We start from the raw sequence: 21,041 nt of genomic DNA, 5'->3' as shown, positions 1-21,041 counted from the left end.
ATAAACTATTTATGTCACATCTGGTCAAAACCTCAAAAAGTAAATTGAACGAAATTTTCAACATATTCATTTTGCATTATCTATTTCTGATCTATTCTATGCCATTTTAATTGTATCGTCTAGGATACTATTGTCCAGGCGGTCAAGATAACCCACAACCCCTGGAGTTTAACTGTACTGTCGGTCATTACTGTCCTGAAGGAAGTTCAGCCCCTGTCCGATGTGATAGCGGAAGTTACCAAGACGAGATTGGACAGTCCGTCTGTAAAGCGTGTCTGCCCGGATATTATTGTGACAGTACCGTCGATCCAGTCATCAATTTATCCAACAACAGTTGTCCTCCTGGATTTTACTGTCCAATCAACACCACACGAAGTGATCAGTTCCCGTGTCCAGTCGGAACATTTAATAACTTGACTCACCGAACGGATCTGTCAGACTGTATGCCGTGTTCGGGAGGAGATTATTGTGATCGGGATGGATTAAGTGAACCCGTAGGTAAATGTTCCCCGGGATATTTCTGTACGTCTGGTGCCAACAGCTCAACACCAACTCAAGGTAATTCTGATATTGTTGATAATTATACATGACAGGATGTTTATTTCAGATGTACTGAACACATGCCCAGTCTTGACTATCAGATTAACTTCTGTTTGCGATATATCTGGACGCATATGTAACTGAAACGAGGGAAAGAAACTTCTGTTGCTATGGACACAACCTTAATTAGTAGAATGTGGACATGTAATTGATGTGCTATCATTGAAACGTTATATTGCTAGTTAGTATTTTGATAATAGGAAGGGGGGGGGGGGAAGGATGGCCAAATGGTTAGCATGTGCACGTTGTATCATAAAGTCTGTCATTGAGTCAACTGGCGTGGTTTCGATTCCCCGGTTGTAAATGACAAGGAATAGGATCGCCTGTCCAACCTCGTGGGTTTTATCCTGGTCCTCCGGTTTCCTCCCACTGCTAAAGACCCCTACCCGCAAGCAAATTATTGAAATAAAATTGAGCTGTGTGTCGGTCAAAAAATGTACTAGTTTGTGTCAAGTGGACGTTAAGCCCTCTCTCTCTCTCTCTCTCTCTCTCTCTCTCACATAACTAATAGTTCTGTTTGTACCTTTAATATATTTTCAGGATCAGAGGCCGATGTTTGTCCAGTAGGATTTTATTGTCCTGAAGGAAGTAGAGTTGCCTCTCCTTGTCCACCTGGCACATATAATCCTAGCGAGGGAAGAGTTGATGAAACACAGTGTCTGAACTGTACGGGCGGGAACTACTGTCCATCATGGAACATGTCAACTGTTGGTCCACAGTGTCAAAAAGGTCAGTATTTTGTGTTTGTCGATTTTTAAAAGGTTAGGTGATTTTTCATCGGCATATATATATATATATATATATAGCACTACAAGTTGTTTGTAACTAAACATTAAACACAGTAACTCCTGCTAAATAAACACAGTAACTCCTGCTAAAAAAACACAGTAACTCCTGCTAAAACAGCACAACTAAACGATAAACATCTTGTAGTGTAAGAATACTGATGATGTCAATTTAGGCCAATGCTGTAAATCTGTGTTATGTTGGATGATACTACTAATCTTTGTTTGACGATACTGCTAATCTGTATATGGTACTGTATTTTGTTGTTGTTTTTGTTCTTACTCTTCTTGGAAGCATCTTCCTAAGTACAATAGAAATGACACTTGTTCCTTGGATGATTGCGCATCGATTGGTGAAGTTAGTTAGGATGTCGATCAAAATTCCAAGGTGCTCGGTCCCTGATCCATAGTACATTTGTGCTTATTTTGGTAATCTATGGATTTTAACTATAATAATTTCTTTTTAAGAATTCATTCATCAGCTAAATAAAATATTAAAAAGTTAATATGGTGTTCATTTCAGGATATTATTGTCCAAGTCGAGCAGATGTAACAAACTTTATTCTATGTCCTGTTGGCTCGTACTGCCCAGATGGGTCAGATATACCACGCCAGTGTCCACCAGGTACCTTCTCTAATACTACAGGACTGGGTGATGTTTCTCAATGTACAAATTGTACTGGAGGTTTCTATTGTCCAGACCCAGGTATGTAATATATATATATATAAATATGGTGCAGTGGTTTGGAGTCAAACTGCTTGATTGTTTGACCCCAAGACTCGAGTATGGATATGTAAAAACAGATGATATAAACTTATAATTGAAAGGGCAGCTTAATTGTACACCAAAGTTTCGAAGAACTGAATTTCACTCTTTGATTGCGTGCCCCCTCTGAAGTAGATGCACGTGGCTGAACCCCTCTATAGACGATAGTGTTCATACATCTGTAAAATAAATCCAACATGTATAGACCAAAGTATGTTTAGGAGTTCTAGAATATTTTTGTAAATTTCGGATTTCAATTCTGTTTTTGAGAAACTTTCACAAGAAATAAACTTTGACTTTTAAATCTATTTTAATTTAATGTTTTATTTCAGGCATGACAAGTGTGACTAACATGTGTTGGGGTAGTTACTATTGTCCAGGAGGACAGTCTGTGCCTAATCCAGTAGAATATCTCTGTCCACAAGGTCTGCAGTGTCCAAATGGTAGCGAAATTTATAAGGTAGGTTAACTTTCTGACCGTTAATGACTGTTTAAGATCAAGCAAACTATTTTCTAACCATCATCTGATGGTTGATTTAACTTGGGTGTCCATTCAACCATCGGGTGGTAAAACTTTGATGAAAAAAAACCCAGCTGATGGTAAAACTCTGATGAAAAATAACCCATCTGAGTGTAAAACTCTGAATAATAAACCATCTGATGGTAAATAAAACTGATAAACAATAAAACATCTGATGGTAAAACTCTGATGAACAATCAACCATTTGATGGTAAAACTCTGATGAATAAGCATCTGATGAACAATCAACCATCTGATGAGCAATCAACCATCTGATGAACAATCAACCATCTGATGGTAAAACTCTGACATCTGAAGAACAATCAAACATCTGATGAATAATCAACCATCTGATGTTTAAACTTCATTTACATCACAGTAATTCATGGAATGGAATTGTTAACTTTCAGTTTGTTTATTTATAGGAATGCTCTGATGGATCCTACACCAACTATACCGGAGCTAGTTCCTGTGATACCTGTCCGCCTGGTTATTACTGTCTACCAGTTCAACCAGAAAATTCTACCTTGAATATCCAGTCTTGTCCAGCCGGATACTATTGTCCAGCAGGTAAATTGTCAATAAACTATAACACATACTTATGGAAAAACAGCTACTAATTTATTTGGGTGTCATTTTAAGAGTATTCTATCGACCATATCAAGCTAATGCAGTAATAAAAAGATGCGAGGCAAATATATACAAAAAAGTTATATTAATAATTCTTGAAATCATGCACGACAAGATCCAAGGACATGGATTTGTAGCTGTTCTTCCTTAAAGTAGTTAAGTCCGTAACTCAATATCTTCCAAAATCTTTGACATTGAAAACATGATTTTTTTTGCAATTTAAATCAGCATTGGTGTTGTGATCTTAACTGGAAAAGATGGGCTTCTGATATCCAATATTTAACACAAAATAAACATTTTACCATTGGTACACGAATCGTGTACAATAATGCGTTTCAGCGCCATTTGTAACTAGGTGCTCAAAGAATGAGGCTAGACATATTCCACAAGTCATGTCAAACGGTGATATCATGTTCTTATTTGGAGAGCATGCGCAATGAATAATATCGGTGTTGACTGGAATAACCAGACGCTAGAAACTGACTTGCGGTTGAGACTTCTGGCGTATTTCGCCGAACATAACTGATGACAATTCACAGTAAAACGGACACAATTGAATGTAAAACAGTTTATATAAATTAATATACTATTTAAAAAAAGTAGGGGATATTTGATTTTGGGGGCATAATACTAAAATATGCAAATGACTACGAAAAAAGTCACTATAGAACCTAACAGAAGAAACATTTCCAGTTACATGTGACGCCCAAACGCACCAATAGCTACCGCATGGAATGCAGGTGATGCTTGGGATCATCATGGGGGTCCAACCCAAGATTTGCACGACTCTGACTTTGAATGTTACAGTCATTGTGGCATTGAATTCCAGGGTGGAAACATCAGTTTAATCGTTTTAGTGACCAGAAAACAAATTTTGATATGCGTCGGCTTACCCAAAATGAAAGGTTACGTGCCCTTGGCATGCTACAGATCGGCACAACACAGGCGGTTGTGGTGCGGACGATGAATGTTTCTCAGTCTGTCATAAGCAGGCTATGGTCCAGATACCGTGATACACAATCTGTACAAGACAGACCACGCTCAGGTCGACCAAGAGCGACAACTCAAGCCCAGGATCGATTTATCCGTACCTTGGCCTTGAGAAATCGTGTCATCACAGCAAATCAGATCAGCGCTCGTCTTCAAACAGACACTGGTGTGAGAGTGAGTGGCCAGACGATTCGGAATCGACTGCATAGGGGTCACCTTCGCGCCCGACGTCCTCGCGTGATCCCTTGTTTGAGAGATCATCACATTCAGGCAAGACGTCGTTGGTGTAGGGATCGTCAACACTGGGATAATCGACGCTGGAGCAATGTGATGTTTTCAGATGAGTCAAGGTTCACTGTTGATTTTTTGGACAGACGTAGGAGGGCTTCCAAGACGTTAACGTCATCAGACATGATTGATTTGGGGGTGGTTCTGTTATGGTGTGGGGAGGCATCACTGTTGCTGGAAGAACGGCTTTACATGTTGTTGCAGGGCGTGTTACAGGCCAGTACTACCGGGACAACATCTTGGCAGTCCATGTTGTGCCGTTCGCACGACGTCATGGCCGCCGTTTCATCTTCCAGGATGACAACGCAAGATGTCACAGGGCCAGGATCGTTACAGGTTACCTCCAACAACAGAACATCACCACATTACCTTGGCCAGCACTGAGTCCCGACCTCTCCCCCATCGAGCATGTCTGGGACATGCTTGGACAGAGGTTACGTCAACGTCAACAACGTCCTGCCAATGTCCAAGAACTTGCTGCTGCGTTGCAACAGGAATGGGACGATCTGGACCAAAATGACCTTAGACGTCTCATTAGGAGTATGCCATGTTGGATCAATGCTTGTTTGGCAAACAGAGGAGGATTTACCCATTACTGACTTGGTTGTGATGCTGTGGTAACTTTGCTGTTTGACCCCGGGTATCATTTTACCCTTATAATGGTCAGTCTGTGCCTTACTTAGTCTAATGATCATTTGGAATAAATCGATGAATGTGAACTTCATTTCATTTTGTCATTTGTTTCTTCGTCAGTTTCATTAGGTGACTTTAATAACACTTAAAAATCAAATATCCCCTACTTTTTTTGAATAGTATATTACATTATTTATTATATGTGTTGAGGCCCATTTGTGCCAATTTCTAGGTCCAAAATATTAGCGATTTAGCTCCTTTAAATATGTTATAATTTATTGCTTTGTCCAGTTACTAAAAGATTATGAATTTTGTCGATTAGTAATTGATTGATACAAATTTTGATTGGATTTAATTTTGAAATAAAACTAAAGGAATTATCCTCACCTTCAGCATATGAGAGAACCAGTTGCCTTGTTCATTAATATTATGATTATAAGGCCAAAGAAAAAAAAAATTTGGTTTTTATATACTCTTGCTTCACTTAAAAAGAGCCGCATGAAACGTGATGTTAGCCCAGTAGTGATCTTTTGACAAAATAAAAAAAACAAAAATGAAAAACTCCCTCCCGCATCAGATTGAGAACTAGAATATTTATTTTGTATGGCCCAAGTCTAAATACTGTCACTAAAGCGTTCCTTTATATTCACTTGATTGTTATGATATATCTTTATTTTTTAGGTACAGGATTTGATTGGAAGCCCTGTCCTACTGGTACGTACAGTGATGAAGAAACATTGTCCAGTTCTAGTGAATGTAAAGCATGCCCTGGGGGACAGTATTGTTCTGGACTGCATCTAACATCTCCCAGTGGAAACTGTACAGCAGGTAATTTTGTGGAATGATTCTGAATTTCAGATATGAAATGATTGTGAATTTCAGGTATGGTAAATGTGATCTAAATGAGGTGTAAAGCCTATGGAAACACTATATATTTTCCACATTATTTACTAACAAGGAATTCCTGGTTTTGATCCCTGGGTTGGCCAAGAAATTCTTCTGGATTGTTTGGCAAGGTTTCACCTTGTCACAGTAGTGCATGACTATGGGCCTGACAAGGAATAATATCTAGTAAATCGTATGAGACAATATAATGGAACCAGTGTATACATTGCTGTGCACGTAGAAGAAACTTTGATATTTGGAATTTGAAATAACAAAATGTTGTTATACTGGTGTCTGGGCAAAATTTCTGTCATTGTACACTTCATGGCCTATGCCTGCCTTCATTCCATTTCATCTGAGTTGAATATTTCTATGTTTTCTTTCATTTCAAACAGCTGTGTTGGTTATTTTCAGGTTTTTATTGCACATCAGGTGTGGATAGATCAGCTCCAGGATTAGCCAATGATACGACACCAGCCAACTGCTCATGCCCAAATCAAATGTATTTTACGGGAGTTGGTGGAATCTGTCCTCTAGGCCATTACTGTCCAGAGGGCAGCACAATAGCACTACCATGTGAAGCTGGAACATACGCTGATAGAATCGCCCAATCAGGATGCAGTAACTGCTCAGAAGGATTTTATTGTTTAGCCAATGCGACAGAATTCCTGTCTTCACCTTGCCCAACAGGTAATTATCAACTAACTATGATGTACGGCCCCTGTCTGAGACCATTTTGTTATACACCAGTTTTGTCTGTTTCCGTGCTGGCATAAAGTTCTAAATATCAGGTACCAGATACTAAGAGAGTTGCCTCACAAAATTAAAACTTATATCGTTATTATAAAAATGATATACTTATAACAAGTTGATCAAAATGAAAAATATTGCTCAACCATCAAAATCTTTTGAAAATATATGCTAAATACTCAAAAAATGTCTTTTTGATTCTAGGTCACTTCTGCTTGGAGGGTACGAAGTACGACACAGAATATAAATGTCCGCCTGGTACTTACAATCCTAGCGAGAAGGGTACATCACTATCCAGTTGTCTACAGTGTCCTGGTGGTCAGTTTTGTCAAGGGGAAGGTAACTCTAATGCTACAGGTAATTGTAGTAGCGGATGGTATTGTTCTGGCGGTGCGGATCAACCCAACACAACAACAAATGGAGGAAGATGTCAACCAGGCTACTATTGTCCTGAAGGTTTGTGTGTCTCTTGTTTTAGTAATACAACTGTGTTAATAGAATGGCTTACCTTTTAATTTATTCCATCAAACCAAGATCCAGTGTCACGTGCGCGCTGTATCATAAGGTCTGTCATTGAGTCAGTTGACAGGGTTTTGATTCCCCGGTTGTACGTGACAAGGAGTAGGGTCGCCTGTCCAACTTCGTGGGTTTTCTCCGGGTCCTCCGGTTTCCTCCCACTACTAAAGACCCCTACGCACAAGCAAATTATTGAAATGAAATTGAACCATGTGTTAGTCCCAAAATGACCTAGTTTGTGTCAAGTGGACGTTAAACTCCATTTCTCTCCCTCTCTCTCTTCGAGATCCTGTGTCTACCTTCGTTTAAGAAACCGCAGTGGCTCAGTGTGTGAGAACCTTGACTCGATCGCTAACTAGGAATTCTCTTGTTTTTGCTGCCAGTGTTGGCCAAGAAATTTTTCAGCATGGTTTTCCTTTGTCAGTGGGGGGGGGGGGTGGGTTGGATGGCCAAATGGTTAGCACGCGCGCGTTGTATCATAAAGCCTGTCATTGAGCCAACTGGGGAGGTTTCGAATCCCCGGTTGTACGTGACAAGGAGTAGGGTCGACTGTCCAACCTCATGGGTTTTCTCCGGGTCCTCCGGTTTCCTCCCACTGCTAAAGAACCCTATGTGCAAGCGAAGTATTGAAATAAAATTAAACCATATATAAGTCCCGAAATGACCTAGTTTGTGTCGAGTGGACATTAAACCCCATTTATCTCTCTCTCCCCTTTGTCAGTTGTGCAGGATGTAGGGCCTGACAAGGACAGTTGTCTATTCATTTTGATGGGTCGAAAACTGAAGTCCTGTAAACACATTGCCGTGCACGTAAAAGAACCCTTGACAGATGAAATTCAAAATAAGAGTAGGTCGTTGCGTTGTTGCCCGGGCAAAATTTCCCTCATAGCACACTGTATGCCATATGCCCATCTTCATTAGCCCAGTTGGAGCAGAACAGTAGGACGTTAAACCGTATTTTATTTCAATTCAAATCAGGTTGCAGTTATCAGTTTGTGAAGTGCCATCTTATACATGTATCTTTTCATTTTATGTAGGTTCCTCCGATCCGTTGCCATGCCCACCAGGTCAGTTCTGTCAAACAGATGGCCTTGACCTTCCAACAGGAAACTGCTCAGCTGGATATTTCTGCACACTCAAATCATCAACTGCTACACCTACAGATGGAGTTATGGGAGATATTTGTCCAAGTGGTTATTATTGTACGGATGGAGCTCCGTATCCTAGTCCTTGTCAACCAGGCACATACAGTCCTAATGAAGGAAATCTAGCTTCGAACGACTGTTTGCCATGTTCGTTTGGTGAATTCTGTGGTGGCTACAATCTAACAGGAACATCAGGTAATCCTCTTATCCTTCTGATAAAAGTATCTTTGTTGTTGCAATCGATGGGGGCTGAGTTACAGTGGCTAAGCTGAGTGAATATTATGGAAAAATAAATCTTTTATGCCTTTGTTTTCAAATGGTCTTGGCCGAGAAGGACAGCTGTCTAGTCGTTCGGATGGAATGAAAAACCGAGGCTCTGTGGCCTGTCTACACATTGGCATGCACGTAAAGATCCCTTGGCAGTTGGAATTTGAGTAGGTTGCAGCGCATCCTCATAAAAATGAAAAATTACTTATTCTCTTGCACACTGTAAATTTAAATCTGTCTAGTTGTTCAGATGGGACGAAAAACCAAGGTCTCATGTATACATTGGCGTGCACATAAAAGAGCAGGACAGTAGCATGTTAGCTTCTTCATTAGCCTGATTCGGGCAGAAAAGTTGGACGTGAAACACCATGTCATTTCATTTTGTCTCAATCTTGAATCGTCTTTGAAATTTAAAAATCTATATATATATTTGTGACTGTCTGTCTGTCTGTCTGTTCGGGGTTGGCGGCTACACTAGGTCTGCCCCGAGTCTGAAATTTGGGGTATAGGGGTAGCTCGGACCGGGGAGTAACATAGGCCAGGTGGCGTTAGTCTACCACTTCCGGTTTCGGAGTTATGACCCCCGAGCGAAGCCGGTCTGTTTGGGGTTGGCGGCTACACTAGGTCTGCCCCAAGTCTGAAATTTGGGGTATATGGGTAGCTCGGACCGGGGAGTAACATAGGCCAGGTGGCGTTAGTCTACCACTTCCGGTTTCTGAGTTATGACCCCCAAGCGTAGTCAGACTGTTCAGGGTTGGCTGCTACATCTGCCCCGAGTCTGAAATTTGGGATATAGGGGTAGTTCGGACCGGGGAGTAACATAGACCAGGTGGCGTTAGTCTACCACTTCCGGTTTCGGCGTTATGACCCCCGAGCAAAGCCGGTCTGTTTGGGGTTGGCGGCTACACTAGGTCTGCCCCGAGTCTGAAATTTGGGGTATATGGGTAGCTCGGACCGGGGAGTAACATAGGCCAGGTGGCGTTAGTCTACCACGTCCGGTTTCTGAGTTATGACCCCCAAGCGAAGTCAGACTGTTGGGGTTGGCTGCTACATCTGCCCCGAGTCTGAAATTTGGGGTATAGGGGTAGTTCGGACCGGGGAGTAACATAGACCAGGTGGCGTTATTCTATCACTTCCGGTTTCGGCGTTATGACCCCCGAGCGAAGCCGGTCTGTTCGGGGTTGGCGGCTACACTAGGTCTGCCCCGAGTCTGAAATTTGGGGTATAGGGGTAGCTCGGACCGGGGAGTAATATAGGCCAGGTGGCGTTAGTCTACCACTTCCGGTTTCGGAGTTATGACCTCCGAACGAAGCCGGTCTGTTCGGGGTTGGCGGCTACACTAGATCTACCCCGAGTCTGAAATTTGGGGTATAGGGGTAGCTCGGACCGGGGAGTAACATAGGCCAGGTGGCGTTAGTCTACCACTTCTGGTTTCGGAGTTATGACCCCCGAGCGCAGCCGGGTATCCTGCTAGTTAGAAATAATAACTTATTTTGTTAATTTTATTTTCATCAGGGAATTGTACGGCTGGATACTACTGTCCACAAGGGGAGAGAACCCCAGACTCGCTACTCTGTACTGTTGGTCACTACTGTCCAGAACATACTGCAACACCTATTCTCTGTCCTAGTGGTTGGTACCAAGATGAAACTGGCCAATCAGCATGTAAGATCTGTCCTGGAGGATTCTATTGTGATAATAGTTTAGGGGTGGTAGTTATCAATGACACTATCACCTGTCCAGAGGGATTTTATTGTCCACCAGGTATGTTTTCGTTAAATATTTTGGGAGGTCATTGCTCAGGATCGATTCCTGTGTTGGCTGGGAAAGTTCTTCAAGAATTTCCAGTGGGTTTTAACCCTTGTTGGTGATGTAAGAGTAGGCCTAGGGTCTGTCTAATCCATCAAATTGGCTGCACAACCAAGGTCTTGTATACACATTAGTATGAATGTAAAAGATTCAGGAGCCATGGTGGCTCAGTGAGTAAGACACTGGCTTGCTAACCTGGAGGTTGTGTGTTTGATCCCTGCATTGGCCAAGAAAGTTCATCAGAGGGCCTGGCAAGGACAGCATAATATAGTCATGTGGGAAGGATGAAAAACTGAGGTACCATCTTCACTTTGGCGTGCACATAAAAGAGCCGTTGGCAGTAGAAATTCGATATAAAAATAGGCTGTGGCGACCCTGTCTGGGCAATATTTCCCTCATAGCACACTGTATGGCGTATGCCCATCTACATTAACCCAGTTCGGAGTAGGACGTTAAACATCATTACATTTCATAAAAGAATCCTTGACACTTGGAAATCGAAATAAGAGTAGACTGTTGTCCGGGCAATGTGGTTTCCTCCCACTGGTTAAGACCCCTAAAATTATATCATATGTTAGTCTCGAAATCACCCAGTTTGTGTTGAGTGGATGTTAATCCTCATTAATCTCTCACAATAAGTTTTAATAAGACTGTAAATTTCTGTTTTTGAATTTACCGTTTCTTGATAATACCAGGGTAAACAAAACATTAATATTTATTGTGAAATGTTTGCTTTAATTTTCAGGAACCAAACGGAGTGATGAGTATCCATGCCCGCTTGGAACATACAGTAACACTACAGGTCTCAACTCTAGTCAAGATTGTAGCCCTTGTCTAGGAGGTTTTTACTGTGGGGAGGTGGGAAAAGCCTCACCTACGGGCCCATGCGAAGCTGGATATTTCTGTAAGAGATTTGCAATGATGTCGACACCCAATCAAACCAATGATGCTGACATCTGCCCACAAGGTAACAAACAAGGGAAATAATTAAGTGGTTTTTTTTTAGAGATTATAAAGATGTGATGGTATATCAGAATAGCAGGTGGTTGGGTGGTTTAACACGTGAAATCACAAGGTCTGTCAATGACATGTTTTCGATTCCCCGCTTGAACGTGACAACCTCATGGCTTTTTTTCTGGATTCCTCCCACTGTTCAAGACCCCCATGCACAAGCAAGTTATTGAAATAAATTTAAACCTTATGATAGTCCCGAAATGACTTAGTTATTGTTGAGTGGATGTTAAACCCCATTTCTCTCTCTCTCTCTCCAGTACAGTTCTTAACCTGTAAAATATTACAATAAAATATTTATTTCTGCATCAACCATCAGTGAATCTTGAAATTAAATTTTTTTTTGTTCTCTGCTCTTTTCTTATGGAATTCATTACCTTGCTACATCAGAACCATTGATTCCTTGAATAAATTTGAATCTCAGCTAAAGATGTTCCTGTTTACAGAAGCGTTTCCATAGTTCGATGGAGAAAACTTGAAAATGCAATAGAAACTTCTGTTTTGGTATAATCGTGCTATATAAATAGAGGATTATTATTATTGCAGGATCGTACTGTGAGCAAGGAACAGCTTATCCATCACCTTGTCCTCCAGGAACCTATGGTGCTACAACAGGATTGAGAAACATCACAGAATGTACAACATGTCTAGCAGGATATTACTGCCAGTCGTCAGGATTAACAGATAACGAAGGTGAGAAACGTCAAATTGTTGAAAATGGCTAAAATTTGTCTTGAATTTTAATTTGATATGTAACCTATTGGTTCTGTTTAAATATTAGATGCCGGATTGGGTGATTACTTTTTGGACGCATTCAACTAAGATGGTTTGATATTTGACTTGCTGAAATATCATTTGATATCTGACATACTTAAATAAGATGATTTGATATTTAACTTGTTGAAATGTGATTTGATATCTGCCACACACTGATGATTTGATATTTGCCACACACTGATGAATTGATATTTGGTAGGTTTATGTTTGGCTGGTTATTTCTGTGTAAATGGTTCATCAACACCACAGAGTGAACTGTGTACTGTAGGTAACTACTGTCCTGTAGGCACAGCTGTTCCACAAGCTTGTTCTAGAGTAAGTATAACATTGTTCTTTCAAAAGAGGGGGGTGTATAAGGTGAAAACAGAGTGAATATGTACCATAGGTAACTACAGTCCTGTGGGCACAGCTGTTCCACAAGCTTGTTCTAGAGTAAATATAACATTCTTCTTTCAATAGAGGGGGTGGGAGGGGGTGTATAAGGTGATAACTAAAGTGAACTATGTACCATAGGTAACTACAGTCCTGTAGGCTCAGCTGTTCCACGTGCTAATCCTCGAGTAAGTATAACATCCTTCATTCAATAGAGGGGGGGATGGATCCGTGAAGGCTCAGTGAGATGTTGACTTGCCAACCAGGAAGCCCGTATTCGATCCCGGTGTAGGTCGAGAAAGTTCATCGAGACATTCGGATGTGTTTCTACTTTTTTCAGTTTTGGCAAGGGACAATGTATAGTCGTTCGGATTGGATGAAAAAAGGTCCTGTGTACACATTGGAGTGCACGTGCAAGAACCCTTGACAGTTGGAATTCGATATAAGAGTAGGTCCAGGCAAAATTTCCCTCATAGCACACTGTATGTCTTCATTAGCCCAGTCAGCTAATTATTTTGTGTATTTTTTTCAGGGTACGTTTAACCCATATCTAGGATTGAATTCCTCGGACCAGTGTACGCCATGTACGGAAGGTGAATATTGTCAAACAGATGGCTTGTCAACACCAACAGGATCTTGTGAAGCAGGTTTTTATTGTCCTGGAGGTCAGAATTCATCTCGACCAGCTGATTACCCATGCCCTGTAGCTCATTACTGTCCACTCAACTCATCTCAACCCAACCCATGTAAAAACGGCACCTATATGAATCATACAATGGCTGAAGAATGCTATGTTTGTCCACCTGGATGGTAAGTTTCACATCCTTTACACAGAGAGAGAGAGAAATGGGGTTTAACGTCCACTCGACACGAACTAGGTCATTTCAGGACTAGCGAATGGCTCTGTTTTATTTCAATAATTCGCTTGTGTGTATGGGTCTTTAGCAGTGGGAGGACAGGCGACCCTACTCCTTGTCAGGTCATTTTTGACTAACACATGGTTCAAAACCTAAGGACCCTGACAAGACCCACGAGGGTGGACAGGCGACCCTACTCCTTGTCAGGTACAACCGGCAAATCAAAACCACATCATTTGACTCAATGACAGACCTTATGATACAGCGCACTCACGCTAACCATTCAACCATCCAACCCCCCCTCACATCCTTTACAGATATTTTGGAAAGGTTTAGTTGTGGTGTATAGTAAGGTCCCATGTTTGATATTTGCGTTAGCAGAGAAAGATTTTGCCGCATTGTTCCCCCTTGTCAGTGGTGCAGGGCAGACGGCAAGGGACATGTAAAGTTGTTCGGATGGAAGGAAAAAACAAGTTCCCATGTACCTTAAAGATCACTTGGTATTTGGTATTCGATATAAGAGTAGGCCATAGTGCCACTGTCTAAGCAAAATTGCCCTCATAGCACATTGTATGGCATATGCCTGTCTTCATTAGCCCAGTCGGTGCAGAACTGTGGTACATTAAACACGATTTCATTTCATTTCATTTGTTATCTCCACTGTGAAATTTTGAAGTCAGAGCCTTGTTCTGAAACAAATAAAAGTTTGAGAATATTTTGGTTGATATTGCAGGTATTGTACAAATGGAAACATCGTCCAGTCTTGTCCAGAAGGTTTCTACTGTCCATCCGGTACAGGATTTGATTGGTCACCATGTCCACGCGGAACATTCAACAATCAGACAGGATTATCCAGTACCGATCAGTGTACACCGTGTACTGGAGGAAGATATTGTGAACAACAAGGATTATCTGAACCTACAGGACTATGTGATCAAGGCTACTATTGTAAATATGGTGTGGACAGAGCGCGACCTAACGGAGGAGGAAACAGAAGTCTGGTTAATGGATCTTGTCTTCTCAGTGGTAAGTGTTTATATTAAATTCATTAAATGTTTGTGTTTTGGGGGCAGTCAATGATTTTCGTTCAATGATTCGCTTGTGCAAAGGGTATTTAGCTGTGGGAAGAAATCGGAGGACCCAGAGAAAACCCTTGAAGTTGAACCAGCGGCCTTACTCCTTGTCACACACAAGCTGGGAATCAAAACCATGCCACTCGACTCAATGACAGATCTTATGATTTCACAAGAGACCACCCAACCCCCTTCATTACCGTAGATTTGAAATTGACAATATGTTTATATCAGAATGACCAATGTATTTTATGGACAAAACTCGTGTTTTGCCGATCATTGTGGAGATTGTATTTTGACTCCTGATTCAAATTTATAGACAGTTGGAAAAACAATGTAGTCCTGGGTTACTTTTAATGTCCACAAAAATATTTGACCAGATCTTTCATTAACCGTTGGATAAGGCTAGACAGAAAGAAATGGGGTTTAACTTCTTACTTTTGTGCTCCAACTGGGCTAATGAAGACATTTATGGGCGCGATTTTATTAATATGTTTGTTTTGATAACGATGTACGATTGTGTTACAGGTGTGGAGACAGGTGATGGTGGATTATGTCCCGTCGGTTTCTATTGTCCAGAAGGAACAACTGATCCGTTGCCATGTGGGGCTGGTACCTTTATAAACGTGACAGGGTTAAACTCGTGCTACGAATGTCCTCAAGGTTTCTATTGTTTAGAAGGTGAGTACAGTAATAATATTTCAACTCTTATGGAGCTACGGTTCGATCCCAGCTTTGGCAGAGAAAATTCATCAGGATTTTCCGGTGTGGTTCCCCGCATGTACCCGACAAGGAGTAGGGTCAACTGTCCAACTTCATGTGTTTTCTCAGTCCCGAAATGACCTACATGTATTTTGTGTCAGGTGGTCGTTAAACCCAATTTTTCCCCCTTCTCTCATATTCAATGTATATTATTTTATCTTTTCAGGAGCTGAGACGTATATCAATACACCTTGTCCGTCTGGTCACTACTGCCCATCAGGTACCCAATCAGCCAATCAATACCCTTGTCCAGCCGGCACGTATTATAACCTTACCATGGCCAGAGATATCAACGATTGTCTCCCTTGTCCCGGAGGAGATTATTGTCAAACAGATGGATTATCAACACCAACAGGAGCATGTACACAAGGTATATATTATATATTAATATTATCTCTTAACTTTGATCATAGCAGCAGACACCTTCACATACCAGGGGATATCTGCACATACCAGCCGACACCTGCATACACCAGCAGACACCTTCATATAAGGTACTTATTCAAATGATGTCCGGGTAGGAACTGGGTTTTAAAATTTTAAGCTTCCATTCTCATTAATATAACCAGACTTAAACAAAAATAATTCTTGTAATGAGGAATATTGTATCCTACTGTATGTAATTAGCACAAATATAATGACAAATAGGTAATAGGCTATATCGTTCCGAAAATTGTCCATATTTAATTCACGTACTGGCTTGAAATTCATGTCAGTAATATTCCTGAATAAATTACTGCGTGGTATTTCTTCATAACACAATTTGTAAGGTTTTTTTCTATCATGTAACTTGCAAATTTTTTGCGGCACAGTGATCATGTGACAACCATAATTGAAATGGCTTTAAAGTTAAATTCCATACAACTGTGCTATAAAGCTTTCAATGACAATAACAACAATATTTTTTTTGAAAATAAGCCTCTGTCAGCATGTGTATAAAATAAAAAATCATAATGGTAAACGCTATTTAAAACAAAAACTAGTATTGCTGGTTTACTGACCTAATTCCAACTGATATCACGTGTCATCGAGAATCCAGCATTGGAGAATCATGATATATTATTAATGACTGTTTCTCGGTGTATTCGGTGTTCTATCCGAGTATTATATTCTACTAAGATTTAAATTTAACTAACAACTGGTCAGTGAAACCATTAAATTATGATCCAATTATTATTTTAATATCTAGCGGTACACCTGGAATTCATACAAAGCTTCGAAGGCGCGCGATAGATGCACAATCCATGCCGAGATCGTCTTCCTTCGGTTGCCGCGTGGCTGTTATGAATAGTCAGCAAGCTTGTTTTGGTTATTTTACTGGCCGATTATCAAATTTACCAATAATTATGTGCTAATTACTCGGATTATAAACCAATGGCTGATTCTCACGAAGGTATTACTGTTTTTGTAGTCGACAAGCAAGTTGATTGACTTATTATTCAACAAGCAATAATTAACCAGTTGTAATTTAGCCGAGAGTAGATTGATTTATGATACCATAGTGGTAGGTTCATTGTTTTACCAATCGGCTTGATTGAACTTCAAGCGGTTAAAGCCAACAAAAAACAGCCGATTAAGATCCCTGCACTAGACTCACAACTACAGGGCACTAGACTCACAACTACAGGGCACTAGACTCACAACTACAGGGCACTAGACTCACAGTTACATGACACTAGACTCACGACTACATGACACTAGACTCACAGCTACAGGGCACTAGACTCACAGCTACAGGGCACTAGACTCACATCTACAGGGCACTAGACTTATGACTACAGGGCACTGGACTCCAGACCACAGGGCACTAGACTCCAGACCATGGGACACTAGACTCACGACTTCAGGACACTAGACTCACGACTACAGGACACTAAAGACTGGAATATCACACGAACATATCTTTGCATTTACCACGAGAACTTTCTCTACTATTTTCAAGCTGTTCCCACTTGTTAGAATAGAGGTATGATAATCTATTCCACATCTTGTCAAAACTTCAAACAGTGATAACTTAGCTTAAGATAAAGCAATTTGAATTAAATTTTCAATATATTCATTTTCACTATCTATGTTTGAACTATTATAGCGAGAACTGTCAGCTCTTTATCTAAATCTTACATAATGTATCTTTAATATAACTATTATAGTGAGAACGACCAGCACTTTATCTAAACCTTACATAATGCATCTTGAACAAAAAATACATTTCGTTTATTCTATAGGATGGTATTGTACATCAAACTCCAGTAGTCCTACACCCTCCCCTCCGCAGGGCGATTATTGTCAACCTGGTTTCTATTGTCCAATCAGATCATCTGCTCCACAACCATGTGACCCAGGAAAATATTGTCAAACGGCCGGTTTATCAGAACCAACCGGAAACTGTTCTGCAGGTAAGTTCCATAAAATCTTGTTATATTTTTACCTTATAAAAGTATTTTCGACAGGATAATATAACATCTAGACAGCTTTTTCAAATAGGAAAGAAATTATTTGAAACTTTAGGTAGCTAGCTAGCTTTGTTCTTAAATGGACTTAAACAGGGGAGCCATGGTGGCTAAGTGGGTAAGAGGCTGGCTCGCTAGCCTGGAGGTCGCATGTTTGGTCCCTCCATTGGACAAGAAAGTTCGTCAGAATTTTCCGATATGGTTTCCCCTTGTCAGTGGTGCAGGAAGGAGGGCCTGACAAGGACAGCTGTCTAGTTTTTTGGATAGGATGAAAAACCGAGGTCCTATGTATTTATTTGGCGTGCACTGTCACCACGATCTGTCAAGACCCTACAATTCCCTCTCTATGGGTATCTAAGACTGATCACACTTCCACTTGGCATTAGTGTTCAAACTAAGACTATTACTCAGTCATATGACTATGAGTAAATCTGTTATTAATATTATCATTGAATGTTTTATTTGACCACATTTTTACCCTATACTTACTACATTATTTTGGTTAGTAATTTTATCTTACTAAGTGACAATGACTTATTCTGAGTAAATTGTTTTATTAATTCTCCATCTAAGTATGTATCATTGTCAGTATGGCTTTTATACACGATTTAGTTAAAATCTTGATTGGTTTGACTAATTATTTGGCTACCACACTAAATTAAGTGTAATACTATGTTTTATTGTATGTATATTACCTGTAACTTATGAGTGATGATGTTTAATTGGCAGTATATGGCCTTAGTCATATACAGTAATTGCCAAGATCCTGTTTACAGAAATAATTTGCCGCTACGGGACACCAAAAGAAATCTTGACAGATCGTGGTGACAGCACAATAAAATCCCTTGGCTTAGGGTTATGTTCTAATCTGTCGTGGGATTAGTCAAGCTCTGTAAATGACTGTGATGCTGATATCGCAGGAAATTAATGAGTTTGACTATACTAATATTGACTGTCTGTCCGTTTGTCTGTTCAGAGCTACACTAGGACTGTCCTGAGGCTGAAATTCAATGAATAGGGGTAGCTCGGAGCGCGAGGTGGCATTGGACTACAGCTTCCTGTTTCAGTGTTATACTATACGTTCAGCCAGTGAAGCGCTGTGTCATCCAACAGTTAAACATGCATTATGCAAGAGCAAAATCTGCTTATTACAAGTCTTTCTTTAGGCCTGAAATGTTATCTAAATTATCAATTAGACATTAATTAACTTATCCAGACCATAATAAACTCTCGATGTCAAGGCTAGCCTTCGTTGTTGGCTGGATTAGATTCCTATATGCCGCTAACGGCTATTGATAATTAAATCAGAAAAAGTGGATAATCGAGACTCGGCTGTTTATATTAATGATTTAAGTAATGATGACCGAGACTATGCAAAAATTTCACCCGCTTCGTTCTCAGCTCATAGTGGATCAATTTGACTGAAATTTCCAGCAAATTGCCTTTACACTATCTAGTTTTTAACTATTATAGCAAGAACTGCCATCTCTTTATCTTATCTCCCATAATGTATCTTTAATAATATTTCTCTGCATGTTGCAGATAACTATGGTATTTTACAATCAATGAGTCCCACGTGTTAGCCTTTATTGTAATCATAATCATAATATTTACTGTTACTTACCTTATATAAATATGTATTTATACATGCCAGTGTTCACGGTGGGAAAAGGCACTTCTGTCTAGAGGGTTTGAGAAGGGAACATGGCATCGGCCTCTCTGTATTATTAGTTAATAAAACAGTTTAATAAACAGTGATTTGTGTGTCCACACCATGTATATGGTAACAGGAATTTGAAATATTTATCATAATGTGTTTATTTTGTCGATATCTTCATTTTGTCCATGTGTTTATTTTGTCCATGTGTTTTGTCTATGTGTTTATTTTGTCCATGTGTTTATTTTTTTATCCATGTGTTTATTTTGTCCATGTGTTTTGTCTATGTGTTTATTTTGTCTATGTGTTTATTTTGTCCATGTGTTTATTTTGTCCATGTGTTACAGGTTACTATTGTATTTTACAATCCACGAGTTCCGCACCTGGAGACAATACAACTGGAAACATCTGTCCTGTCGGCCATTATTGTCCCGAGACCAGCGCCTCCCCTACACCATGTGGTCAAGGATATTATCTGGACGTCCAACAACAAGATGAAGAGACAGACTGTAAATTGTGCTCACCTGGTAAATATTGTCCGGGAGTCGGAGATGAATTGCCAGTCGGTAATTGCAGTGCTGGGTTTTATTGTCCCGGTGGTCAAAATACATCAACACCATCAGAATTTAAGTAAGTTTTACGATAAGTATTTTAAAACCACCGATCGTTATTTGAGAGACTTTGAATACCATGTCAACTACACTATCAGTCCAGAAAAGTCTAAGTTCCTTTCAATATTTACAAAAATATGATGAATTGACAAATTATCAACCTTTGGCATTTTCTACAGATGATATTACTTGTATGGCCTAACTATTTTGTATAGCTTAATTAACTATTTAAATATTTTTTGATTACAGTTGTCCAGTCGGCCATTTCTGCCCAGTGGGATCTGATACTCCAGTACGATGTATGAATGGTACTTATCAAGACACCGTCACCCAATCAGAATGCAGGATTTGTCCTGCTGGTTATTTCTGTGACAACACCATGGGGATTGTTTTCCTCGACAACTCAACAACTTTATGTCCGATGGGATACTACTGTCCACAAGGAACAAGATTCAGTCAAGAATTTCCGTGTCCAATAGGATCATTCAACAACAGAACAGGTAAAAATAAATCAGAAAACAAAGAACAGTCATTAGTCCGTGGGTTCACTAGTTATTGTAGTGGTTCAGCCGTCTCTTGTCTCTTGACCTTGACAAATCATGATAGACCTTCATTAGGTCCTTCTGGTTCTTTGACACAAATATATTATTTTGTTGGCGTTGGACTAGGGAACCAGTGGACAAAAATCATTAGCTAGTTGATTTATTTCAATAACCGATATGGACTACAGTTGATTGTGAAGGGGGTTGAATTGGTCAAATACTAAAATAGGGAGATATTTTGACTTTCTAAATAATAGACAACACGAGACCATGATGGGTCAGTGAGTACAGTGCTAGCTTAGTAACAAGGATGTCCAGGGTTCAGTCCTTGTATTTGCTGAGATT

The 21,041-nt window shown here is 40.1% G+C and overlaps 1 protein-coding gene across 1 annotated transcript in view; it reads left to right on the top strand.

The window, feature by feature from the left end:
* LOC126832468 (uncharacterized) overlaps positions 1-21,041 on the top strand; it is a 135,437-nt gene that overhangs the window by 42,404 nt on the left and 71,992 nt on the right. The window contains exons 49-68 of the mRNA XM_056103230.1: positions 124-558; positions 1,141-1,329; positions 1,909-2,091; positions 2,484-2,611; positions 3,097-3,241; positions 5,894-6,040; positions 6,512-6,787; positions 7,052-7,303; positions 8,401-8,703; positions 10,291-10,539; positions 11,330-11,551; positions 12,142-12,288; positions 12,572-12,687; positions 13,277-13,554; positions 14,335-14,627; positions 15,203-15,355; positions 15,603-15,806; positions 17,662-17,832; positions 19,891-20,173; positions 20,404-20,654. Of these exons, the coding sequence (XP_055959205.1) occupies positions 124-558; positions 1,141-1,329; positions 1,909-2,091; positions 2,484-2,611; positions 3,097-3,241; positions 5,894-6,040; positions 6,512-6,787; positions 7,052-7,303; positions 8,401-8,703; positions 10,291-10,539; positions 11,330-11,551; positions 12,142-12,288; positions 12,572-12,687; positions 13,277-13,554; positions 14,335-14,627; positions 15,203-15,355; positions 15,603-15,806; positions 17,662-17,832; positions 19,891-20,173; positions 20,404-20,654 (4,425 nt within the window). The remainder of the gene's footprint in view (positions 1-123; positions 559-1,140; positions 1,330-1,908; positions 2,092-2,483; positions 2,612-3,096; positions 3,242-5,893; positions 6,041-6,511; positions 6,788-7,051; positions 7,304-8,400; positions 8,704-10,290; positions 10,540-11,329; positions 11,552-12,141; positions 12,289-12,571; positions 12,688-13,276; positions 13,555-14,334; positions 14,628-15,202; positions 15,356-15,602; positions 15,807-17,661; positions 17,833-19,890; positions 20,174-20,403; positions 20,655-21,041) is intronic.

Source organism: Patella vulgata, chromosome 9 (assembly GCF_932274485.2).
Source record: "Patella vulgata chromosome 9, xgPatVulg1.2, whole genome shotgun sequence".
Lineage (NCBI taxonomy): Eukaryota > Metazoa > Mollusca > Gastropoda > Patellidae > Patella > Patella vulgata.
This window is presented reverse-complemented; position numbering and strand designations above follow the sequence as displayed.